The 27,419-nt window shown below is 40.4% G+C and overlaps 2 protein-coding genes across 5 annotated transcripts in view; one reads left to right on the top strand and one right to left on the bottom strand.

Annotated features, from left to right (window-relative positions):
* Positions 1-27,419, top strand: part of IFT140 (intraflagellar transport 140) — a 100,900-nt gene that overhangs the window by 56,734 nt on the left and 16,747 nt on the right. The window lies entirely within an intron of this gene.
* TMEM204 (transmembrane protein 204) lies at positions 274-27,276 on the bottom strand. Its single transcript, XM_057382828.1, has 3 exons — positions 26,197-27,276; positions 12,998-13,153; positions 274-2,400 (listed from the first exon to the last, which is right to left on the bottom strand). The coding sequence occupies exons 1-3, from the start codon at positions 26,474-26,476 to the stop codon at positions 2,156-2,158; spliced, it is 681 nt and encodes a 226-aa protein (XP_057238811.1). The 5' UTR covers positions 26,477-27,276; the 3' UTR covers positions 274-2,155.

Raw genomic sequence — 27,419 nt, 5'->3', positions numbered from 1 at the left:
TCATGGGTGCAGTTTCTTTCTGATAAAGGTTTGTAAGAAGTGTAGATCCTTCTAGATTCTCCTTACCTTCTCCCTCTCTGATTTCATTCTCCCTTTCCTTTCTAACCAGATGAAACATCTTTATCTCACAGACATTTCAATGCTGTGCTCTGCTCATTCTTTGTCTATAAGACATTGAAAGCTCTGTGGTTTATTTTTTACTAAAGGAGAAATAATTACTAATAACCAGCAACTTTATCTTGTGTCTGAATGGCAAAAATCTCATGTCATAACTAGAAGAAAATGAACATTTTATTTATACATCTATAATAATCACAGCAATACCAAGTATTACAGATTTATCAACCACATAGGTAATTTTTAAATTCAAATGTACATTATTATAACATGGATATTGCAATATTAGAGGAAATAATATAATGTCTCTTAAATATTCTAATATTTTATTTTAAAAACCCTGCTTTAAGTCATAGAATATTATTTCTGGAATGCTTTTTTTTTCCCAGAAATGAATGCATGCAGATGAATACTAATCTTAGTTGGTTTTTACAAACCTACTAGAAGAAACTCTTTGTCAACYTTGTGGTATTTCCCTCGGTAGTCTGGAGCAGTGCTGTTGTTCTAGAGCATCACTCTCTGCAGAGTGTTGCTCATTTGGAACRTGATGCAAAGCAGCAGTCGGGGTTGAGTTTCTTATCACATCCAAACTGCAGAACAGAACTCAAGAGCCAGCTTGATGATCACATTTTAACAAAGTGTGGAAATAGTGATAAAGAAGCAAAGCAGTGTACTCAGCTGGGAGCAATACAACAGTCCTGAGGAATTTGTAGCATTCACAGCTCATGGGCCCTCAAACCTAYCACTAATTGTGCTCACAGCAGCATCCAAAGAGTGCTTACACTCCTGTCATTGCCTCAGGTTCCTGTATTCAATGTATTCCTTTATAATAGTTTTTGATATGTTGTTTTTCTTTCTGAAAATTACACRCCTATGACTTTTGTGAGGCCATGTGCTTCTCAGGGTAAGGCTTATAAACATTACACCTAATTCTAAAGGTATTAATTTTTCACTTCAATACCAAATTAAGTTATCAGACAAGTAGTTTTTTAATCTCAAAATCCTGAAGTCCTGTATATTTGTCTTGTTCTCCAGTGTAGATGCTTGAGTGGCAGCTCTGTTCTCCAGTATTCCCTGTGTTATGTGACTCTGAGCATTGCTGGGCACAGCTGGTGTCCTGCCATAGCACTCTAATGTCACAGCAAATATTACAACTAGCTGGAGAGAAAATAAACCAATTTGGGCTGGAATATCTCTTTCTAATAATAGTTCCCGACAATGTAAGTTAATCATATTTCTCATTATTAGGGAGTTCAGGTAGCCTCCTGTTGACATTTGCTGTCAATGTAACATGGAAACAGATTTTTCAGCAGCATGTGTGACCTGTTCTAGCTGTGTACCCTTCTCTTTTTTAATGTCTGTTTACGCACAGGACATTACCTAACCCYTGTCTCAGGATACAAAAGAAATGTCTGAAAAGAAATGCAATTTAATTCKTCTGCAATCCCTTTCTTTACATTAGAATAGTTAGAGTTGTTTTTGTTTTTTACTCTCTGGTCTGTTTTGGGCTGGGAGCCACCCTGGGAGGGGCAGCTAATGAGAATTCACTCCTCATAGAGAGGTAGAAGTAACGACTGGAGGGTGATGAAATTTAGGCAGCTGTTATACCCATCACTTAATCTGCTTTCTCGGATTGCCTATTAACTCCCAGGCTTTTGTCAGTGGTCTCCTATAGCTTTTTGGTTTAATTTTAGGGAGCAGGAGACCTTGACGCAGACAGAGAAAACATGTTTGGTTCCCTCTTTCCTATATTCTCATTGTATACACTTGGTATCTTCTCCAGCTGACCCTGCAGCCAACCCAACAATTCTGTGTTGTACAGCAGAGGGAGAGGGCAAAAAAAAAAAAGATAAAATTATGTGTTTTATACATATGTATATAGGTGGAGCCCATCTAAATAATAATTGAGGGCCTCTGCCCACACATGAGAGCGTTGTGGTGTCTTTCAACCCTTAGTTTTAAATTATAGCATATATTTATAGAAAACAACTCCAGTGCAGACCTCCTTGGAGATCTTTCCCCCTTCAAGTGTGCTCTTTCAGCATGGTGACTCAACATAGTCGTTCTCCAAGCCCCGGCGAAAGCGAGCGSTCAGGGTGCGGCTGATGACAATGACCCGGGGTGCCATGCAGTCTTCACGCCTGTGGAGGATGTTCCAGATTAGAATGGCAGCTGCCAGCGTGGCCAAAAGGCAGGCTCCAATGTTCAGGTAGCAGGACCATGAGAGGTTGGTGTATGGTCCRATACGGTAGAACGTCACTAGTCCAATAACCAGAACAAAACCTGCAAGCATAATGGCATAGTTATTTTTAATGAGTTCTTCTCTTGAGTTTCTGCAATAGCAAAATGCCATAGGCATCTCAACACTTACAGTCTCAGTGTTCATAAGTCTGTGGGGCCTTTCCATCCCTATTGGGATATGCTTGGATGTGTTCTTGAAGGCATATTTAGGCCTCATGATACATGAAAAGAGAGTGCCTTAAACAGAGGCTCAGTATTAGGTTTAAATCTGTGCACTGTGATTTAAATTTCTTATACCTAACGAACTGTATTTCACATTGGGCTTTTTTCCCCCCGCACATTTGAATCACTTACACAGATGTCCTCTTTCTTACTCCCATTGCCAAAAGAGAAAACAGCTCCATGAATGATAATAGTAATAAAAATCTCTTATTCACAGTATGTACACTTTTTCTGAAATTTTTAAATGTTTTTTTTAAGGCAGGCCAATATGTAAACTGCAGAGATGATGAATAGCTAAATACCTTACAGAATAATGAAAAGCAATGTAGAGAAACTTTTAAAAAAGGGAAGGTGAAATAAATGGAACTTTGTAGTCCTACTTYTTCTTGCTGGAAAGAAGTGTTATGAGGCAGAAGTAATGCCATGCCTCCAAAGCTACTGAAGGCAAAWTTTTTATTGTCCTTATAACCTTTAGCACACTACTAAGTTCCCTAAAAGGCAGGTAATATTAGAGTAATAACACTTTACTTGTCTAGCATTTCCATTCAGGTATCACAACGTAATTTGCAAAAAAAAAAAAAAGGGGAAAAAATCAMATTCTCTTTGGTGGTTGCATTACTGATGAATAGTAATGTTATTTCAGAAGTGAGGTGGGGTGACTGTTCTAGTCATGTGGGAGATCCATGTTAGATCAAGGGGCAATCTCTATCCCTTTACACCTCCTCTTTCATGTTATTGAGACTGCACTTTCCCTGAAGAATGCATTGATAACAACATGATTACTTTTCTGCCCTCTGTTTATTGTATTATCACAGAACCGTACAATTCCAGAATGGTTTGGGTTGGAAGGAACCTTAGAGCTCATCCAGTTCCACCCCCTGCCATGGGCAGAGACATCTTCCAGTATCCCAGGTTGCTCCAAGCCTKGGACACTTCCAGGGATGGAGGAGCCTCAGCTCTGGGTACCCTGTGCCAGGGCCCCACCACCCTCCCAGGGAGCAATTCCTTCCCAATATCCCATCCATGCCTGCRCTCTGGCAGTKCAAAGTCATTCCACTTCGTTTTGACAATCCAGGCCCTTGTCCCAAGTCCCTCTCCATGTSTTCTGGAGCCCCTTTAGGCACTKGAAGGGTCTCTRAGTTCTCCTCAGAGTCTCTTCTTCTCCAGGCTGAACATTGCCAGCTCTKCCAGCCTGGCTYCAGAGCAGAGGGGCTCCAGCCTTGTCTCTCTTCCCATACCTATTGTCAAACAAAACTATTTCAGCTTTTTGAAAGATGTAATTCATGGATGTGATTAGATTGAAACAAACACAAAAAGGCAAATATGCCTCACTAACCAAAAAAAGGTTTTCTCTTTGTTCTCCTACACACTTCTTAACCACCACCATAATAAGAATGCCATTACCAAAAGGACCAGTTCATGAAGGAAGATGGGAATAATCAAATATCCATGAGCTGCCTGAATACGTCTGGACACCATCTTCCTAAGTTCATGGGTAAGGAGAAGTCAAGAGCAAGTCCCAGTGGCTGCCTGGTGTTATCTCAGCTAGCCACAGTGACTGTGCCTGCAAACACTGTCCACATGGATACATGGCAATGGTGTGACCCCTGGCCCTTGATTTCCCATGAAAGAACAAGTCCTGAGTGTGCATTGTATCAAGTTTTTTTCGTAAAAGAGTACTAGTAATGCAGTGAAGATGGAAAAGATACAAATTACATACAAATAAAAAACACAGAGGAGGGAAATGAAATACAAGCAGGAGGAAAAAAATTCAATCATTACCTAAAGGTGTGACACCTGTACTATTCTGAGAGTCAGTAAAATGAAGGCTGAATCCCCCTCTTCATCATACAAACACTGAATAAGTATTCCTTCAGGAGATGTCTGCCATCCTTGGCTCTCCTGTGTCTACCTAGAAGGTGGTTTGTAACTCARTTGCTTATTGTACCTTCTCCTTCTGAGTTATCACTGTCCCACAGCTGGCATGTCCAGAGGGRGTTTGAGGTAAGGCATTTCTCTGTCTGAGGACAGGTAAGGAGGAGATAGGTTCTTATGGGAGGAGTAGCTCTTCGCTACTCTTTCCCCACTCWGTTGTGAAAAAGCCTAATATGCCTTGGATGGGTTTTAGGTTACTGACCCAGTTGTAAGGACATAGTAACTCCTTGATTTTGTCAGGCAGTCTGGTAGTTATTTTATGGTTCAGCTTAGTTATAAATGARCAAGTTTTATTTGGAGAGAATGCGGCCATGTGGAGCACACTGAGTTGCAGAAATCACTGATCCTTGCAATAATGGTTTGCTAGTGCAAATAAAATATTTTCCCCTCATTTCCAGTGTCATTCTTCAAGTTCAGTTTGTCCTGAGGCACATGAAGAAGATGGGGAGATCAGGTTCTGTTTTATGAGAGACATCAGATTTTTTAAGCCTTTTCTGAGATGGCTTGGTTCCCTCTCTATGGAAACAAGATGGTACAACTTTCTGTGTTTATTTTGTATTTCAGARCACTGGGAGCAGAGCATGCTAGTTGTGATATGCTTATAAAGAATTTGGATGTCTACATCTTCATTTAGGTCYTACTGTTTTGCAGTTCATTGTTTGAAGGACAATAGATAGCGATTTTCTTATGAAGGTAGGAAATCAAGAGGAAAAGAGATGCTTGCACTTTCTGCAGCTAAGTTAACCTGCTTCATCTCCTTACGGTTTAAAATTGGCAGGAAGGAGGGTATTGATCAAGRGACCCATCTTACTTAGTCTGGCACATGAGAAGACTTTGTGTAATCAGTCTTCCTTTTCAGTTTTCGTTTCAGAACTCATTTCTAATTCAKACACTCTTTCACAGCGAATCCATAAAGTGTTAAATAATTTTTTTTTAATGTAAAGAAAATCATAAAACCTTAAGCAGGGAGAACTTYAAGCAAAAGCTATTTGGACCAGTGACCACTCACAGGTACCTCTAAGGGACAGTTATAAATATTAACAACAGTCCACTTCACATTAGCTTGCAGTATTTTGTCAAGGCTCTCTTGGCAGAGGGAYGTGGGTTCAGGAGCACTAGTGTCATGGTTTGAACCCACGTATCCAGTAAAATACCTAAAGGAAGACAGTTGCCTTCCCAGACTATTTCTCATAAACAACTCTACTAAAAATAACCAGAAAATTTCTTTCTTTGCCATCAGGCTTCTTGAGCTCACAGTGTACAATACAGGTTGATAAGGGCTGTAGAAGKGACATATTTCTTTAAATTTATTTATTAAAATGTTGAATGATTTTCATCTGATTTAGTTTCTTTTTTGTTTTATAGTGATGACAAGACTTTGAGATGCATGGCTTAATTTCCCTGAGTTAATTTAATTAAGTAAATCAATCAATTTCAGATCATTTTATTGTGTGTTGTTTCAAGACTGCACAGAGGCCATAACTTCACTAAAAATCCTGATGAGACTACTTGAAGTGCTTTTTTTCCCACAGAACTACTGTTATCTCTAGTTGTTTCCCATCTGCAGCAAAACAAGCTGGGAGGGGGGTGGCTTTTCCGCTGGGGAAGGAAACGGATAACGAAATCACTGGGAAGACTTTTGGTTGGAACAGTATTGACTGTGGTAGTGGGGGTGGGTTGGGAGAATGTTAGTTTTTGAACTCACATTTCAGATCTGCATGCTGGATTTCCTGTTTGACTGAGGCTGGCTGCAAGCCAATTGCAGAATTTTAGCATTTTAAAAGAGTTCTCRTAGTCACTTTTATTTCTGTGATAATTTGTTGTTTTATTTAGACACCCCTTGATTCTCATTCTTTCTCTTTATTAGTGCACTGATAGTGCAATTGAAGAAATCCAGATTGTTTTTTCTGGGTCACCAGAAATTCTATATTGGGACTTAAAATCCTCCTCTTTACAGCTTGTCCTGTAGGGTGATTTTTGCTGCCAAGGAAGCAGAAGGAAAATAAAGCAGCCAGAGTGTTGAGAATACACCATCCATGCTTGTGCAGAACTGCAAACAGGGAAGGGAAATATTTCACTCTTTTCCATGTACCCCACGAAGTTTCACAGGGAATGATTTAGCTGTGGTGAGTCTCATGCCTAAATGGCCTGTTTGTAGGAGCTCAATTGTATTTATCAGCATAAGATAGATTCACAAAGTGATTCTTATAGGACTTTTGCAARTTTTTAATTAATAAACACGTTTCCTTTATATCAGCTTGGCACAACAGGAGTTGTTACAGTTCAGGGCAGATATGGGACCTCTGTAATAGTTGTGTACTCTTCATTGTAGCACCAAGCTGGATGATGCTTTAGTGTCTAATGCCACAGGGAAATTAGAATGTGACCATTAGAGTCAAGTGACCTTTGAGGTTTTGGTTGTACATTGTTAAGTACAATAATTTGTTTGTTTGGTTTTTTTTTTGTTTTGGTTTTTTTTGTTGTTTTGTTTTCTGTTTTTTTAATTTGTTTGTTTTGTTTTGTTTTGTTTTGTTTAGTTCTATTTCCTTCCAAGGATTTTGGTAACATGTAACATCTTTTAGAATTAAACATGTGAGTAGCACAGCTTCTTAGAGGCGATAAGACCCTTTTGTTGCTCATTTTTCTGAGTTACAAGGGCTTCCCACTTGTGTTCTTTGGATTTGTCAGTCCCTGTCTTTAACCTGATGGGAGATTTAGTTAAGGCAGTGAATCCTACTTTATGTTGGAAATCTTCAACTAGCTTAGGTCTGTTGACAGTAAATTGCTTTTGTTGGTTATCTTTTGGAGGTTTCCTTAGAAGTTATGCCAGKTTTTGAATGGAATGTTGAAAAGCATTCCCAGTGCACTAGGGAGAATTCCTCTTAAGCAGCTGTTTAAATAAGAATGCCTGTGCAGACTCTCACAGATGTCGACTAAGAGCATTGCTTGGTCTCTGGGATTCTGAGGAAGTTGGAGCCAGTTAAAACTCTGCWTTAATCGTAGTAGACCTCGTATCAGGCACAACTGGGCTCCTGTCTAGAATCACAACCGTGGAATGTACTGGGTTGAAAGGAATCTTTTAAAACCATCTTGTTCCAACCCTCTTGTCATGGGCAGGGATACSTTCCACTATCCCAGGGTRCTCCAAGACGTGTCCAGCCTGTCCTTGGACACTTCCAGGGATCCAGGGACAGCCAGAGTTTCTCTGGGCACCCTATGCCAGGGCCTCACCACTCTCACAGRAAAGGCTTTCTTCCTAGCATTTAATCTAAATCTTCCCCTTTTTGGCTTAAATCCATTCCCCTTGTCCTGTCATGGTCTGCCCACATAAAAAGTCTGTCTTTTGTTAAGCACCCTTTCGGTACTTAAAAGCCACAATAAGTTTTCCCCAGAACCTTCTCTTCTCCAGGATRAGCACCCCCAGCTCTCCCTCTATAGCAGAGATGCTCCAACCCTTGGACAATTTTCATGGCCTCCTCTGGACCCAGTCCAATAGTCCATGTGTGTCTCGTGCTGAGGACCCCAGACCTGGCTACAGCACTGCAGGTGGGGTCAGCTGAGCAAAAACACCCTGTGCAGAGAGAAGCAGTCATTGACAGGTGGTCTTCCTGGATGTTTCAGTGTCATCTGCTTTTYTTGTTCAAGCGCTCCGTTCATCTCTGGATACATCAGTGTGTAAGAACTGCATAAATAGATCTAGCAAGGCAGCTGGGTTTGAAACAGTTTTAGGCAACACCTCCATGTATATATAATGTGCATGTTAATAAGCAATTTAGTGAATGTTTGAGTTGAGATACYTTCTGTCACACACTCTTCTCTGCATTACTGCATTATTTCTAATACTGTGTCTGTCATAAGATATGCTTTTTATCCTTGCATATCCAAATTGTATTTATCTGGTAATAGATTTCTAATCACAGTATGGGCCCTTGACATTGAGATGCTACGACAAATTGTCTGCTGCTCTTATCAACCTTAAAGAACATAGGCTGATCYTCTCCCTGCTGCAGCTATACCAGATGAGGAGTTCACCACACTTCTTGCAAACTACTGTCCTTCCCAGTTTGCTGGTTCAACTGCTCCTGAGAACCTTTTCAGACAAAGTACATGGGATAGACATCCAGATTCTAGGATCTTTGCAAATGTAGTTTCTTTTGCAAATGTATGAAAACAAAAAAAAATCATTTTACTGTGATATTTGTAGTTCATATAAAGAACAGGGAAGTTTGGCACTGAGGTGACATAAAATGGACAAATAATGGAAACATATGGCACAAACTAACCAGTCAAATTCTCTATTTTTGCTATGATTGTTAGGTTACTTAGAGCATCTCATTTACTTGCTTCCTTTTCAGGAAGGTTTAGGTTTACAGTTCCATAGACTTCGTCTAAGAAGAGATATGGCTTGAGGATGTTATGAAGCAAAAAGGTAGAAGGAAGTAATACAGAACTCAGGATCACATTGCCCTCAGTAATATCTTCAGTTGTGTTTTCCGATGGCTGCTGTGCTGTTGTATTTTACATTGAAGTTTTCTGGATATCAACTGATCTAAAGTGGTTGGAGAAGATGATCCAAAATTTGTCTGATTTAGTTTTATGAGCACAGAAACTAGAGTATGCATGAGCTCAGCTTTCCTGTGATGCATTAGGGGTCTGGAGTGAAACATTGTCAGCAGAAAAATATGGTGGACAAAGCTGGAATGCAATTYTTGAAATTCAAGAAAGGTGAGACTAATTTATTTGGCTGTAAATGACAAGCCCAATAGGAATACAAAACTTTTAATCTTCAGGATATTATGTATTAAAGTAATTTAATGCTAAAAGAAGACTGGCAAAATATTAATCATTATGATTAAGGTTTATTGCAGTCTTGGACATTCAGAAACCAGGATGAGATCTAATGTAAGGGATATCCCATCTCAGATTTTCCCTATTAAGTTTCTAGTATTTCTCTCTRAAGTCTGTGATAGTCATCATTGGACAAGATCAAGACTTGGCTGGAGCCCATCAAGGCCTGATCCTGTCTGGCAGGTTACTGTTTTTAGTAGTTCAATATCCTCTGAAGTGCTCTTTCTWCTGTGTGCTGTTAGTATGGATTTCCCTTTCCAACAGCTATTCTGTCAGCTGTTGTCTATATCAATCCTATATTCAGCACTTGGAGTTTGTAACAGGTCCTTGGGAAAAAACAGAAACCTGAAAACCCTCTAGAGGGAAATTTTTGAATGTTGACACAAAATTCCGCATACATGCTGGTTCAATTTTCACCAGGAGCCTTTTCCAAAATACACAGCTTGCTTTCCTGTTAATGGGGAGGTGTGAGGCTGTGGAGCTTTGGAGCTGTGTGAATCCCATTGCTRTACCAAACAGCATTGTTGTTTCCTCTCTTCTTTCCTTCCTCTTTGCTTCCTGGGGCTTTATTTTCTGTGAGAGATCCATCCTTTTTGAATGGTTGTCAAATGCTTGTGCAGGTGGCAGGAGTGAGGAAGTGGTGGAGCCTGGAGCTGCTACAAGCTYCAGTGGATCAAAAATGGTTGCTTTGAGCTTGTGATAGACTTTGGAGATAATACTCAGCTCACTTAGTTTTCAAAGCCAACAAGGACTTTTGTTCAGACCATGCGAAACTGGAATGAAATCCTTTCRTGAAAGACACAGTTTCAGTTGAGTAAAAACATGAAAATTGTGGGTTGAGTCTTCCCCCATAATACGAGATTTTACTCTACCAGTGACCACTGTGATTCTCTATAGCACTTGTTGGCATATTCCAGGATGAAGGGTAGAGTTGCAGAATTCCAGGAGTTGGAATTTGGGTGAATATGATTCAAGATGATTTCTGAAATTACTGAAGGKATGAGGAACTGCAGAATAATTCTCCAGATCATTTGGATTTTGAAAAGGAAAAAACAAGAGGTTGGTGTTGGTGTTTCTTCATTTGAAAGTGTAATAAACAGAAATTACCCAGCCAATACTTCAGAAATGTTTCATAAGATCTAAGTKTGTTCATTCTTAAACATTACCTGCTCCTCTCACACAAATGATCTGTCTGACCTAACCTGCCTTGGCTTTAACTCTTCAAATTAAGCAGGAGAGAGCCTTGCAGGGGTTTCTCTTAGATTGTTTGCATGGGACAACTGCTTTTAAATACAAGTGTCATATTCACTGTTCCAATGTTTTTGTTCAATRTTGCTCCTTTTCTTTGAGAATGATTGAGAGGTTACTCTCTCAGAGTGGAGACACAAAGACTGGATATCACCTGTGGCTCATAGGATGTGGGATGGCCACTGTCTTCCCCTTCAGTATAGAACTCTTGGTCCCCAGATATAGCAGCAGCCCTTCATCAGACCAGTGGAAATGCTAGACTTGCTCCCTGTCTGCACATGGGTTATGTCTGATATCAAAGAYGCTTCATCCATAATGTCTAACATGCTGTTGCCTGAGCCCAGTCCAGGGAGTTTAGTGAGTGCWGACCTCTGATTTCCCAGGTAATCAGCAGTTGGTGTACCACTCCTCTGGAAAGCTAAGGAAGTCTCCAGGAAGTCTGTTTTATATTGAGTTAGTACAGATACAATGACTTCTTCCCACTTTTTTTCAAAAGTGTGCATTCTAGAAGACTTCAGCTGGTTGTTCTGGGTATCATGAAGGAATTTGTTTAAACATAAAGTTACATTAAGATCATGAGATGTAAAATCAATATAATTACTTCAGGGCAGAAAATAATCTGATGATGGTAAAGGAGAGTGTCACAACTGCAAAGGGGGATGAGGAATGGGGCAGGGACAGTCACTGTTATTTCTGCAGATTCACACAGCACAATGTCTGTCTTCATAWTGTCACAGGCTGCCATATCCGTCCCTTCACACCTCTTGAACACAGGCAGGCAGACGAACTCTTTGATCCAAAAGCTTCTTCAATGATTCTTATTAGTGTTTTGTTAATCTGACTGTGGCCTTCCTCCTGTCCCCTCCCAGCACTGGGGATTTCAAGGTTCAGCTTGCATAACAGGTAATAGCAGGCATTTCCTTCTCCTGCATCGGGATATCCTGGCGCCCTTCAGTCTCTCTCTGGCTGTGTTTAAAACAGACTACAGCACAGGAAAAAAAGGGAAAAAAAAAAAAAAAAACAGCCCAGTCTAAAATTAGCAGCCATGGTAGAAGAAAGACCCACGGCTGTCCCCTGTGCTGTTTGTCAATGAAACAACACATCCAAACAGGGCCAGAATGCATTTCCGCTCTGGAAAAACAGGTCAAGTTTGGAGAGAATAGAAGAGTACAGCAGGCATCATGCCAATAGTCAGGGAGAAATATCTCGAAGGTATCCACAGTCACACAGACACRAAGGGACCATAGGGAGGGCTTTTATGGCAAGGCTGTATGTCTGCCTTTTGGAAGCGCTGACTGGTGCTTGAGGCTCTTGCTGCACCTGGAAGTTGGATCAGGTGCTTTGTGGTTTACAGAACCTCTGCAATCTCTTCTTCTCATCTGGATTTTAGGTTCCTTGTCCTTAATGGACCTAAAAACCTAAACATTTTATTGCTGTGAGATYGTTCTTAAATGATTTAGGACAGATTCTGATCTTGCAGTGGTATAAACCTGAGGCCTCAGTAGTTTTATGCCATTCTTAGTATTCTGAGTTGATAAAGTTGAAATTAAAACTTTAAATAAAATGGTGTTGCTTTATTACAACCTGTTCTTTACATTTACACACAYATATATATATATAAAGTTGAAATTTTAATCTGATCTTGTAAGCAGCTTGACTGTTACTCCATTAATAACAGTTTCTTGCATGGATATTATATAGGATTGGACTCTTAGTGTATGAATATTGAAGTTACTTGCGTTATGTAGTAATGAAAGACATTATTGCAGAATGTTTACACTTCATTGCCACTTCATTGCCAAAATGGAATTGTGATAAATTGTGATAAACCYATTTCCTCTTTTCATTATGCAGTCCTATATACAGACCATGAGAATTGCTGTGGAAATTTTRTTTGTAACTGTCAGGGGTATGAATTGACTTCAGCTTTCTTTGCTGGATTGCAGTTGTATCAGTCTGTCAAAGTCCARCTGGTGGTCATTGAGTAAAAGTCCCTTAGCTAAAATCAAATAATCATGTTTCAACAAGGCTTCAAAAATTGGCCCTTCTGCTCTGCTTTCTTGCAGTTCCTTTAGTATATTTTGCCCTGCTAAATTGTGGGATTACAATGTATCCAGTTCATTTCTCTTAAGTTTGCCTTTCTGGTTTCATAGAAAGTTTTTTTTGGTTCCTAGAAACTTCATTATGATATATCCCAGATAAAAACTGCTCTTAATGTMCTGCAGAATCTCGTGGGGAGAGCTTGTTGGTGACAATGAACTTGCATTTAGACATAAGCCTTTTTGCTGTTCTTTGTCACTTGATAGATTTATAAAGTAAGAAACACTTTTCCRCATGGATTAAAGAGACTGAGTACTTTTCCATCAGTAGAAAGAAGTGGACTTACTGGCAAGTTGGAACACAGCAGCTATGGCTTCCTCCCACCACTGGGTATCCTGGGAGATAATGGGGAGCTCCATCAGCCTCATGACGAAGAGGAGCTGGCCAGCAGTCAGAGCCACCGTGGCGATGAGGTTGCAGGCACGCATCATGTCAAACTGCACTAGGGAAACAGAAGCAGCATAAAGTTACAACAGTATAAAATTGGGAAAAAGAATTCTTGATGAGCAGGAATATGAAGTTTGTCAGTCCATAGAAAACAATCCTTAGAGAGCAGTCCCTTTTCCCAGCAGTCCCTTGTTCCAACTGCTTTCCCTGGCGTCTGATTAAGAGGATTTTCTTCAGGATGTATGTCAATTCTTTCCTTTAGTTGCACAGCATCCTTTAAGTATTGCTTCAGTGCATGAAACAAGCAGCCAATTTCCCAGAATGGCCCACTGGAAATGCTGGAATTCTCTTCACTGAAGATTCTAACTGTAATCCATAGCCAGAATTGTTTGGGGCAGGATTTGATGTTTGCTTTATATTTGTGTGGCACAGACTGAAATGGAACCRTAAATAGTTTGTCAAGGCTCTAAATTAATAATCATCATCCCTAAGACAAACCAATAACACCCTGAATTTCTTTTTCCCTTAGTCCATCTGTATTGTCCTAAAAAATATCCTGTGGATATAATGGTGAAGTCTTACTGGTTTACAGAAGCTTTGTATAGAGGATTCTTAATTTTTTCTTCTTTTACCATTTATAAATCTTTGGGATGCAGTGCAAATGCCCTTAAATTTCCATCTGTGTAATGAAGGAAGTGGCTGCAATGTAGATGTCAAGGCCTGGCAGTTCTAAATGGGTGTTAGAGCATAATCTACATGTACAGGCTAAAAGTTATCTTTTTTTTTTTAATTGTGTGTATGTGTATATATTTATGCCYGGCCAGGGCAATGACACTGATAAATTATACTACAAGGAAATAAAGGATATCACTTGATCAACTTCCCTGGGCTTTATGGGTGATTTTAAGTTTCCAGCATCAACTGGGAATATYATACAACAGRCACAAACAGGTCYAGGAAATTTCTGGAGCATTTTGAAGGTAACTTCTGGTGCAGGGACTGAAGGGCCAACTAGAAGAGGTGCCCTCTGAGATGTGCAGTTTGTAAAGAGAGGCTTGTGGGCATAGTGGTGACCTCTTAATAGCACAGGAGCTGGCAATTCCAAAGCACGAGGAATCATGTAAGCAGGGAAGAAGAAGGGCCTGGTTGAGCAGAGATTTCCTTGAACTGAAAAGTATACAGGCCAGAGTCCATAATGGAACACCATGACAGGGAGGATGACAAACTCAAAATAAAAAGGACATTGAACAATGGGATTAGACCTAGGGAAGGGTGACCAGGATGTTGAAAGGTCTCAAGGGTAAGACATGCAAGGAATGGCTGAAGTCACTTGASCAGTTCAGCCAGAAGAGAAGACTGAGGGGTGACCCCATCACATTCTGCACCTTCCTCACAGTGGGGAGGTGCTGATCTCTGCTGTTTGGTGCCAGGACCCGAGGGAATGGCTGGAGCTGTGTCAGGTGAGGGTTGTGTTGGTTATTAGGAACAGGTTCTTTCTCCAGAGGGTGTTTGGGCACTGGGATAGGCTCCCCAGGGCAGTGGTCATGGCACCAAGGCTGGCAGAGTTGTGGTTTGTGTAGGGTGCTCTTAGTGACATGTTTTAGTTTTAGGTAGTCCTGCAAGGAACRGGGARYTGAACAGAAKGATTCTTGTAGGTCCTTTCCAACCTGAGATAATCTATGATTCTCTATTGAAGAACAAATGCAGCAATGATTACAGACATGGATATCTGCAGTCTTTACTTGAAACCTGATTAAAATGTGTCTCCCAGCTGCCTACTGAATAGAATGTATTAATTGCAAAGTTGGKTACTTTTAGTCAGGGTTTTTTCCTGCTTTTCCTGTTAGCCTGATGGATGTCCTGTTTTTATCCTTTTCCTTCCCCTCTAGCAAAAGGTGGGAGTTACAAATATCATTGTGCCAGTTCTACATCACTTGCAAATGTGTCATKACTATTCTGAAATAGAAGTCGCGCCATGTTTATGTTGGCCTATACTAGAGAAAGACAGACTGGGGACATGAATTTTCAGCAGATTTTCAGAAGTGTTTTAACTGTCTTTAAATCTGGTGGATGCACTGACAATTTGGTTCCTGATCTTCCAAGAAGACTGCTAGAAGTGCAGAAAACAAAACTTGATAGAAACAAGAGTGAATTTAATTCTGTGTAGCATGAAGTCTGACCTACTTTTGTGAGTCATAAAAATGTTTTCCCTTATTTTCCCCTTGTAAGTCATCTTTAGCTTCCAGTGCTCTAAGTAACAATTCATGATTTAATTAAAATTTAATAAAATACAGTATTGTATCTGAAGAGTTAATTAAGAACCATAGTCCATTAAACTTTTTACATTGAATAAAATGTTAAGAAAATAACATGCTAAGTATTTTCTAGTGAGTCATTTTCTTCTAGTGAGTCAATTTCTGACCAGAGAGGAAAGTTATTTTACTCAAAAAAGTAATTTGTTCAAAGATTTTGTGTAGAACTTTCAAAGTTGCCCTTTTAGCATTGGCAGCATTTCCATCTCTTGCCATGTTGAATGCTCACAGGTCATGGAGTACATTGGCTGATAATAGAATCACAGGCCTATGTCTGAGCTTTGTAAACAACAGTAGAACTTTGAGCATTCAGAGTGTTCTGTTTTTCCACTCAGATGGACTTCTGTAATACTTTGAGGACCAGTGCTTGCTGAAGAGATAATAATGATTTTCAAAAGCAGAAATGTCCAAAGTAAGAGCAGGCTTACAGCTATTATTAAGTACTTTCATTCGGTGACAGAACTATCTGTAGTGTCAAATAAAAAATTGTTACCATAAGGGATTCCTTTGTCTTGTCTCTAAAGAGTATTCATGAGCTAAAAAAACCAAAAAACCAACCTGTCTATATAAATAACCTTTAAAAGTCTGAAGGTTATGCCAGAAATATATACTACCCTGGACACAGAAATTAACACCAAATTTTTGCTTTTGCTGMTATTTATTACTAATGGTAACACTTAACTATATTACAAAGACTATTAGCTTTGTTACAGATGATATTGTAGCATGCATACTAAAAATAGTAAGTTTCTGACTGTGACTCAGTTGACCTTTGAGCAAACTTGTACCAATTACAAAATTACAATTTAAAAAATGGTTCTGTGGTCGTTGTCATCTACAGCTGGAAGTGCAGTAGCATTGAATGGGTAATACTGAAGATCTTTGCTGCTGTTTGTAAGAACTCCACATTTAGGGATGTTTATTGGCCTAATACACTACACTGTTCAGAGAGAAGTGGAAATGCAATGATTATTTTGCAGAGCTGTTCCTTTTAAACAAAAASAAGGTTGCACATGGAATGGTAGAATAACAAAGAAGTAGCTGGTACAATTTCATTAAATGTGAAGACAGTTATTGTTATGGAATGAGGTATTACAACCTGATGATCTTTCCATCTCTCATATGAGAGATGTTAGTTTATTCTAGCAGGTTTAATGCATGATCTGTCATCTTCTGATTTCSTTCTAGAATTGTAATGATTCCTCTTGGGGAAAGAAGCAAACTTAATATCATAGAATTGTTTAGGCTGAAAATGAGCCTTAAGATCATCAAGTCCAACTATTCCCTCAGCACTGCCAAGGCCCCCACTAACCATGTCCCCAGGTGCCACATCCACATGTCTGTTAAATCCCTCCAGGGATAGGGACTGCACCCCTACCCTGGGCAGCCCATCAATAATGTATAGTTCTTACAGTAATGAATGAAGTCCATTCTTCTTGCAGTAGAGCTTGTTAATTGTATTCAGCCTGAAGGTATGAGATGGCTGTGTGTCCTTACTCACAGACATTGTTCATGCTGTCAGCTCAGCACGTAATTTTGTTTTGCATATAACACAACCCTAAGCTGAGCTCTTACACCATCAGCTCTGGCCTCTTTTTAGTGACAACAACCAGTGGATAGCATGGATCAAGAAAGGGAATTGAGTGTACAATGTCAAAGTATTTCTTCAGGSCTCAACCCAAAGCCATTGAAGAGAGAAATCATGTTGAGGAAGGCCAGGCCACAAAGCTCTTCTCCTGCTTGAATGACTGCTCAGTCCAGGAATAAATATTTCTAATCTCTTATAAAACTAGCTGCAATATTGTTKTTGTAAAAGCTATGTAATTTAGTATTTACCTTTGTGCTCTTTTACTCTATTTTAAATTACATGTACAGCAAAAATGCCTCAGTAGCTAGCTTTAGTCTGTTCTGATAAGTTTTTTATAGACTTGATAATTAATACAAATTTAGGATCATCTGTTCAATCATTTCAGCTTCATTTATAGTAGCCATGATTCCAGTGTCGCTTTTTGTGGTTTCTGCAGGCTTCATCAACTTTGGCATAATAGTTTGTTAATGACAATTTTTAAAACAAGATGTTTGTAGTGGTTTTAGTGTCTGCAGTTACCTGTAGCATTTGTATTAACCCCTCACTCCTATCATGACATAAGTATTTTGTATTTTTGATATCCTGCTTACTTTGTTTTGAACTCATTATTGTTGATGTCACTCATGTCTTGATATTTAACTGTGATGGAGCTCTCTGTGGCCACAGGGAGATRGCTCCCTATAGCTAGAAGTCAATACTTCCAACAGAATAGACCTAGACACTGCAGAAAGTATTTATTCTTTTGTGTGCATCTGACAGGTGAAGGAGGGAGGACAGGCTGTCTGTTAGTACCTTTATTCTCTCCCTTAAGATTCACCTTGGCTGTTGAGAGCTGGAAAGGGTTCGAGCTGAATGGCTCTAAAATCTCTACTCTACATATCTACTGTTCATCAGTGTGTAGTGCTAGTCTCTGCCTTTTTCCTTCTGGAAGCCCATTGTGGGCCCCTTTTTCTCTGGGAGGTAGTTAATTCATGGACAGGGCATCCAGTTGGGACTCTTGTACAGCCAGGGGTACTGACTTAATGAATTTTGCTTTGTTTAAAACAGTGATCAATCAAGAGTCAAACCCCAAACTCTAAGGATGAGACCAAGTCAGATTTGTTGTAGTTTTGCTCACTTCCTAAACCAGCTGTATCCATCTGTATTAGAGATGTTGATTTGATTTTCTTATTTACAAGCAACAATTTTGTTTTATTTTGATCCATCATAGCTCCAGAACTATGGTTGGTGTTACGTTCCAGGATAGCCCCAGGACTATTTGTAGGAGGAGTAGGTTAGTCATGCTGGAGAGAAATTTTCAGTGTTTTGGGATTAATGAGGAAGGGTGATCTCACTGGAAAATCACATGTTAATTGCTTAAAATGTGAATATTCTTTCCCTTTTCTGCCTGCTTAGAGGGGAGAAAAAAACCCAGTTAAATGGGAATTTAAGCTTTTTAATGATTAAGCAAAATGGCTTAAGATATTTTCATAGTAGTCTAGGACTCCCCCGAGAAAGACCACTTTCGGTAAACAAAAATTTTAGTGCAAACTTCAGTCCAGCTTCTGTGAATAAGTTGTTAAGTGTCCAGCCCTAGAAAGATCTAGTGACCACACATTTACTCAGTGCTTGGGGACAGTGCTGACTCCCACTCCTGCCTTCACAATCTCCTGCTGGCATCTGAGTTGTAGGAGCTGACTGGAAGTGTGCTGTTATCCCTGTCCACTGTGGCACACTAAGTCTACTGCATCTCAGAAAATGATACTTAAACTCTTAATTAGCTCTTAAACTCTTAATAATGCAAGATGGGTTATGCTCAGCTGAAGGATGGTGCAACCTTAGCTTGCTGTAAAACTGATTGCATCCATTCTTTAAATCTCCTGAGGGATATTGCTTCTTGTTTTTGTAATGAAAGGCATTTGAAAAATATTCTAGTGATGCTGTTTCCTATGGATCATGGGTTTACTTATTAATCACTTGCTTGGTGAATTATTGAGGATGCATTCTGAGATGTACCTGATTGTCTTTTTAAGTGCTTCACATTCATACATGACTTTATTCTGGAAAGGAGGATAAATGGTTGTGCTTCCGAAAAGAGATTTCTAATTGATTATAAATKAAATTGGTAATACTTCTTACACTTAAGTTGCTTCACTTGTTTTTGTTAGAACCCACTTTCAATTTCTTGCTACTGTGCTAGGCTTCATCTTCTTGGGCTGGATGTCTGCAGGCTGAGATCATAATCTATTGATAAAAATCTAACTAGATAAGTAATTAGGTTTTCTCCAATATAATCAGATATTCTGACTGAGCATGCCTTTTTCCTCTAGAACTTGACATTTTGCTGAGRTGTTATCCTGAGATAAAAATGCATCATATTTTTCAGCCTTTTGGAGTAATTTTTAAAATCCACATTATAGGGACTTCAGAAATGCAAACCATGCACCCAGAATTGGGAAAAGTCAGAAAAGTATGCTTGAACCTAAATGGGTAAAAGGTGAGAGTCAGAAAGAGCAAGGTTTCTGTCTTGCTGACTTACTTATGGTCTTGCTGTTCATGAACCTGAATTCCAATCTGGAGAGCGGGATTCTGTATTAATTAATAAATTTAGAAGAAACCCTTCCCTGGAAATAAAAACAAAAATCGCTTCAGTCAAACTTTGGRCAATCAATCATGTGTTTCTTTTGTTTTGGATGTCAGCACTGTCAGCAAAGATCAAATGTGCTCTCTGGTCTCTACAGCTACCTTGGAATTGTGCCTTGGATATCAAGAGCACTATGGAAGTGCAAAGTACAACTGTGCTTCATTTTACAACATGGGCATAGGAGGTTAGCACTTACCATTAAAACAATTCTGAGACAATGGGACAATAAATAGAACCACTGTAATTATTTCTTGACTGTCAGCATCATRCTATTCCTCCCAAACCTGTGCTCTGTTTATGAAATCTTTAACGTTTAATTTCTTCTGTCAGTTTAAACTTGTGGTGTTTCCATTGCTATCCTCTTGGAGCAGGAAATATATGGAAAGACTAAAAGTACTTGTGAAACAAACGAAGCCAAATGTTGGTTGTGTCTCAGTGCATCTTTGCATGACTATGTCAATGAGACCGTGGGAAGGTTTAAAGAGGTGCCTCTGTGATGCAGATGTGTTTTGATGGTCTGAATAGTCACTAATTTTTTAAAATTGAAACAGATCTGAGTCTATTTTTATCTTTTTTTGCCTTGTATCCTTTCCACATGAACATGTTGTTTGCAGGTCTTACCGACTTTGTCCTGAAAAGGTCAGTCTCTCCTYCTCTTTTTTAAAAATCTTTGTAAGTAGCCATAGAGCTTTCAGCTACAAGAGTCCTCAGTATGTTCTGTTGTTGGATGAATATCTTAAAARTTGTGAATGCATGGATATCTCAAAAAATATTTTGCTTTTTTTCACCTTCTGGGAGGCTTTCTGAAGTACACAAGTTATGTTTTTTCACTTAAAATAATAACTTAAGGAAAAAGAAAGGAGCAGGGAAAACCCAGTCTATTTTAGTACAATTAACATAATGTTCTGATGTGACAAACTGTGGAATCTTCCATCCCTTTAGGAATTTTGGAACTTTACCATTCATCTCATCTGAGTGTGAAACTTCACATCTGAATGCTGATTTTGAAAGGCAGACAGATCTTGTTTGGGGAGAGAAGAGTGTGGTTGACGGGTGGTTTTGTAATAGCTTTAGTCATTACTTTGGAGTGAAGACATGGCTCCATTAACTATTTTCAACATAAGCARGTGCTTATGGTTAAGTGATGGGCCCTTGCAAACCCAACATTGAGACTCTACAGTGATCAGTTTTAACAGACACAACTGTTTCTGATGATGTATGAGGTGTCTAGATATSATGGTTTGCCTCTTTCTAATCCTTAGCAGAGTATTCCTTATTGCTAGCTTTGATAAATGCGTTCATTTAAAATTTTCAAAAGCTCCAGAGACATTTTTACTCATAATGCTTTAACTGAATTTGAAGTGTTAATGGTGAGAGTAACCAAACACTGATTGCTCAGTAGCACTATTTCTGTGCGACACTTGTGTGTTTACTGCATTGAAACATGTATTAGGTTTGTTTTCCTGTCCTGAATCCCAAGGATGTTTGCACTTTTCCAAAATGAGTACACAGAATTGTACCCTGACATTAAAATGAGCATTCACTCTAATTTGAAGAGTGTCTCTTTTCATGTCTCTCAGAATTCATCTCTACTGGCCTCTGTCATTAAATTAGTAATTTCACTTACTTAAATGTTGCTTATATTTCAGGTATTAAGATGGGAAATCACAAATCCTGACCTGCCCGCTGCCCGTGTTGCCTTATCTCCATGGAACAGCCTGAGCAGTCTATCAGGCAACATATATATCATATGTATAATAAGGTTTAGGGCTTTTTTGAATGTGGTGATAGTTCCTGTCTTCTCCAGATGCACTTGGCCTCCTTCTGGGTCTCTGTATGGAAATTTATATAGATGAGTAACACATCTGCAACTTGCTCAGCTGCTTGACTCAGCCTSGCTTCCAGCCAGCCAAATTTCAGAGAAGTTGGAAATTTTGGAGACATTAGAACTTTGTGTCAATGAAGTAGACATAGGCAYTGAAGTGAACAGATGCCTCTGTAGCAAATCTCAGTTCCTCATTCCCACCCTGAGAAGCATCCTGCCTCAGCCACTAAATGCCCCTGTGTCCATGTATGTGCACCAACCATCTGTCCAGGCTGGACAGTGTTTATCTGGGGTCCCTGTGGCAGTCATGTGGCAGGTCCTGATGCYCTGCCTCTCCCTGGCATAGGTGACACTCCTTGTTAGAATTGCAATTCCTACAAACAATTCTTCTCTGGGCACCTGAAGTTGACATACCCGTCCCTCTGCTGGGATTTTCCTTATGTTTCCTGCAGTCCTGAAGAACCCAGTGAGGKTTTGTATCCTTTTAAACCCCTCCCTATTCCTGCATTTCCACATTATTCCTAATATTCTTTAGACAAAAAGGGACAAACTGACTTCAGCTGATGAATAAATTATCTCCCTGTACCCATCCAGAGATAATCTCAGAGCACAGCAGAACTTAAGGGCATATTTGTACCCTGCAGTGTGGTTAAAAATATCTGAGTGGATTCCAAGTAATCTGGTGTGCACATTTAGTATTCCTGGCGTGGTACAGGACCAGGACGTGGGTGGCTTTGAGAAGGGTTGGCTCTGAGAAGCATCACTGGTGGTGATGAACACTGCATGTTTTTGCCACTCAAGGTAGCTCACGTGTCCCTGCATGGGGCCTCATCACTGGCTGTGCTGCTCYTGCTCACGTGTGACATGGGCACAAAGCTCAGCGTTGACTACTCCTGACATGCTGTCTTACCCCAGCTCTTCCTCAGTCTGTGYTTCTACTACTGTGGGCTTTTTCTAAAGTGTTAAGAGATGCAAGCAAGAGCACAATCTCCCAAAATTTTGCAACAGCTCTGAAACTGCAGCTCCATAAGCTTTGTCAAATGTCTTTGCCTACTCTTAGGTGACAGGTGAGTTAGGTTACCTGGCCARGTTTCCTTAAGTGTTTGAAGAGGAGCTATACAATCTGAGTTCTCAGTGAAGCATTTAAGTTTGCATCATTCAGTGGTTTGTCCAAATTAGAAAAACTTAGATTGATGTCCTCATAGCTGGGCTGATTCTCAGCGAAGATGAAGGTTTTAGAACTGAAWGTTTGTTACCACTAAAAAGGAGCCATCTCACCCATCCTTACACTTTATCACTTAGGTCATACTAGCAGCAGCACTTGTTGGACCTGACATCACTGCTTAATCCAATGGGAAAATATCCACCAAAACCCCCATCCCATCCCATCCCATCCCATCCCATCCCATCCCATCCCATCCCATCCCATCCCATCCCATCCCATCCCATCCCATCCCATCCCCATGTCCAAAACTTCCACTTTAACCTGGGGATTCTTTAGCTGTTAGTTGTCTGAACCATCACAGAAGCTTTTCAGCATCACAGAAGGTTGAAAGAGAGTGCAGGGCTGCATAGCAAGAGGGTGAAAAGATAAAGACAAGTGAAAGGGCCTGGGATCTCCACTTCCAGGAGCAGTGAGGTTTGAAGGGCCTTCAACTGAGAGTTGAAGTGCTTTTCCCTGGGATCAGTTGCTCACTCTTCTTATGTTGTGCCTTGCAGAAAGTGTTCACATTGCAATGCTTCATTTCTGTGTATTTTTAATATAATTCATTCCTGTCCCTGGATTTCTTTTTGAGTTTTTTGCCATTTCTCGGAAGAAATCTTTCCCTRTGAGGKTGRTGATGCCCTGGCACAGGTTGCCCAGAGSAGCTGTGTCTGCTCCATCCCTGGAAGTGTCCAAGACCAAGTTGCTTGGGAGTTGGAGCAACCTGGTTTGGTGGAAAGTRTCCCTGCCCCTGCAGGGGGTGGAACGAGATGAGCTTGAAGGTTCTTTGCAACCCAAACCATTCCTTGATTCTGTGATTTCAATGGGARAAAGAGCATGCAGAGAAAGTCAGTGAAAAGCAGGTTCTGAGAATGCACTTCCCTCTGCCAGGGAGGAAGCCAGCTTATAGTAGTGCCTATAGTTGGCTGCTAGTTACATACTGCTTGCACAGGAGTCTTTAGGATATGGACAAGCAAATTCCCAAAGAGCTTACAGTTTTTCTCACAGTTGAACTGTGAGATAAATAGCTTGCCCCTCAGATATGTATGTCTGCATGCGTATAAACATTGTTTTAAATGAGCCAGTTTGTGACCTCTTTCTCATTGCTATTGGCAGAACACATTTTCTGTATTGTTTCACAAATGGCATCCAAAATACTTTGTGGTGACTAAGCATTGAGGAAGGCATTTCTTCCTTCATAAAGTTATTTTTATATATATGTATATATATGCATATGTATACACACACACACCCATGCACCCTTACATGTCTGTGATTTATTTACCAGTGACAGATGAGGATTGCTATAGGCATTATTAAAATAATGTGTGATTTCTTATTAGAGAAATTCTTTATAATGACAAATCCTTGGGTGCAAGCTCATACTGTCCATGTGTACATCCATGGAAACATAATTGTCTTAAAAACATGTCCATAAACCATGGAAACACAATTGTCTTAAAAATAAATGCCACAGTGTGTTYCTACTGAGTTTGTCATGACACAGCTGCAAAGGGGAGATTTTCCTTTAAGTGCTTTATCAAGATTCAGAATTGGCTTTGGCTTACTATTTGCTTCCACATTAAGTGGGGAATGGTTGTTTTATTCCTATACAGATGTAGTTCCTGGGCTTGAAAAGCCCCCTTTAAATTAGGATTTTTAAGAGTGGTTGAAGATAATTCTTCTGAGCATTTCCTCATGCTATAATTATTACTTGGGAATTTTAAACTGTTTTTGTCACATTATCCTTCTATTTGACATCAGAAACTGCTGCCCAGACAGTTCTACTATGAAACTAAACTTCTCATCTTTAGGCACCACACACCTTCTGGCCTGCACACAGCAAGAAATCCAAGCTTGTGTGTTAAAAATGCTGCAGGAGTCAAATTCACTGCGCGAGAGCTCATTCTAGTGTTGAGTACATAATATGTGTTTCTACAATTCGTGAATGGTATATACATTTCTTCAAGTTAGAATACCACTTATTAATTGGGGAAGTGATTCCAGAGATGAAGCTGYAGATACACATCAAGGAACTTCTCCCACAGTCTAATCCTTTTTATAACCATTTATTGTTTCTAAAGTTCTTTCAGTCAAAAAAAGTATTGAAAGTAAGGACTCTAAAACAATTGAAAAATTTTCTGTTTGTGRTTTATGCAGGCTCAGTATTAGCAAATGTGCAAAAAATATTTCTGCATAATTTTGTTGGAAAATATGATCTGGAATGGGTCCACATGAACGCAGTTTTTTAAAGAAATATTTCTTTGGTTTCTTTCCAGAGGAAGCTAAGAAACTCCAAGGACCAAATTTGTCTTTCTCCACATTTAAAACCATGAAAAAAATCTGKTTTGAAATCACGTTCTCCACATTTCAAACCATGAAAAAAATCTGGTTTGARRTCATGTATGTTACTGATGCTGCMAACCATCCCTCAGAGGTGTGAGAGCTGTTTATGAGCATCCTTGAAATCTTGGGAAAATCCTGGGGTCGGTCTAGGCATGGACTTTAWAGCCATTTGATCAGTTAAATTCCATGCCTTGAAGGGTGCAGCAGAAGCAGTGATTCCCCTTGGAATGGCTGCCCACATCCTGGCTGCCGGGGAGTAGTGGGGTTTAGGGGAGAAAACCCTGTGCCACCAGAGTAGTTGTGGCTAGACACTAGCCACGGTCTGCAGGTATTTTGGGTAGCCTTTAAGATCCCTTCCRACCCAAGCCTTTCTATGATCCTATTCCAGCACAGTTCTGCTCTAGAAGAGCAGGGTTGCACCATTAACATTATGAATGTGATATGTAAGGTTTATTATTTATTAATCATTTCTGTAATTCTCATGTTATCCAGTAATTTTCCCTAGCTYGGTGTAGGCTATTTGCATTCTTGATCCCACAAGTCTCTGAAAGTGAAAAATGAAAAATACACCATGCTTAATGATTTTTGTAGTWGCCAAGTTGTATATCAATTGCATTTTTTCACCAAGAAGAATAATTAAACATATTAAGACCTATCTCAATTTTACATGTTTTTACCACAACTATTTCTGTCTTTTTTGCTCCTGGCATTTCCAACAAAAGCAAACAGAAGGGAGAAATAACTCAGCATGTCATTCACTGAAATAACTTTTCRGGTTTGGGATTTTTTTTATAGTTTTAGGGTATTCAGAGCAACTGTGGTTGGTGTTGCACTGAGGAGGAAGGGATATCTTATGGTAGGAGCCCAGGAGGGGGAAGTGAGCCCAAGGTGTCTCAGAACTTTAGGCTTATACTTCAGAGATCATTTTTTTCAAAGCAGATCAGTTCTTGGGCTATATAAGCCAGGCAGCACCATGCAGATCACTGGTTTTGAGAGGGGAGGAGRAGTTTAGTTCATCATTGGTGGACATCATGCTTCTTATTTTCTGAAATTAATTTATTTGGGAATGAATGCAAAGAGATGTTTAGACTAAGACAGATAACAATGATTTCAGGGTTATGCCACTGAACTCCTGGAGACCAAGTGCACCCTATCAATCATGACCTCGTGTCTGCAGAGAAGACAAGAGACTGCACTTACGTTTGACAGTGCTGCGTGACTCCTGGAASCCAGCCGACTCTGAACCCCAGCCCAGGGCTTCACAGTCCTGCTCCTCCCCTTGCCCATGCCTGGCACTGGAGCTTGCACTCGCTCTGCTCCGCTCTGCCAGCCAGCACATCCTCCAGAGCCCCACGCTGCGCTTGCGCCCATCCTCCAGCGTCTGGTACACCCAGTTGGGGGTAAAGGCAGCTGCGTTGTTAAGGATGAGTGAGACCAGGGCTACCAACACAGCTGTGGCTACCAGTTTCTGGACAGTCATATCTGACTGTCAGCTTCCTGCCAGTCTCTAACTGCAGACGACACGAGGTCCCAGTCAGCTGCAACACATTGAAATTGGGCTGGGGACAGGCGGCTGCGCTGCGGTGTTACGGGGAGCTAGAGGACATCACCGTTCATTCTTGAAGTCAACTCCAGAGAGATTTCTGACCAARGAAATGAGAATTTTGTGAGGTAGATAGGAGAATTCCATAAAATAAGAACACAAAGAAGCTTTTTTAGGTCCTTCCCAGTGTTGACTTATCCTCCTTCTTGCACTTTGATAAGTAATGCAAGTCCCGTGGTGAACTGGATGACAGGGAGGTCCATTCCGTGTTGGACGGGGTGAATCCAGACAGAATCCAGTCTCGGGGCAGGCGAGCCTGAGCTGAGGTGGAGCAGAGACAGGATGGGATGCTCGCCGTAGCTTGATGAGCACTGGGTTCTCCAAGCCCACCAGAGCTGCTCCAAAAGCCTGGGTTTGAATGCAAACTTCAGAATATCCTGCAAACAGTGACAGATACCATCCTCTCAAAGCCAAGCCAARCCACAGGAGAATGCGGTCATCTCAAAGGTGATCAGCAAGTCTGGACTATCTCGAGGCGGTTGTTCTGCCGTGTCCCTCTCCGAAGAGCTGAGCTGTGAGTGCTGGGATGAGAACAGCCACTGCGGTGAGGAAAAGGCCCCCCCCACTCCCAGCCAAGAGGAAATGGCTGTTTTTGTGGCTCGTTTTGGTGAGCCTCAGGGCGTAGTCGACTGCAAAAAACAGAACCACTGCCACGGCAGTCAAACATTAACAGGATGTGTTTCCTGAAAGGAAAAGACTATGGAGATTTTTAGAGTTGTCCCTCCTCCCCTCGGAGAGCCCCCTCCCCGCTTCACGCCTCCTCCCGTCGCCGCTGCCCCCAGCAGGGCTGCCAGGACCCGCAGTGTCTCGGGGAGCCCGG

This window comes from Malurus melanocephalus, unplaced genomic scaffold, assembly GCF_030028575.1.
Source record: "Malurus melanocephalus ecotype Western Australia unplaced genomic scaffold, MMel_1.1 scaffold_588, whole genome shotgun sequence".
Classification (NCBI taxonomy): domain Eukaryota; kingdom Metazoa; phylum Chordata; class Aves; order Passeriformes; family Maluridae; genus Malurus; species Malurus melanocephalus.
The sequence above is the reverse complement of the archived record's forward strand: the minus strand, read 5'-3'. Positions and strand labels throughout refer to the sequence as shown.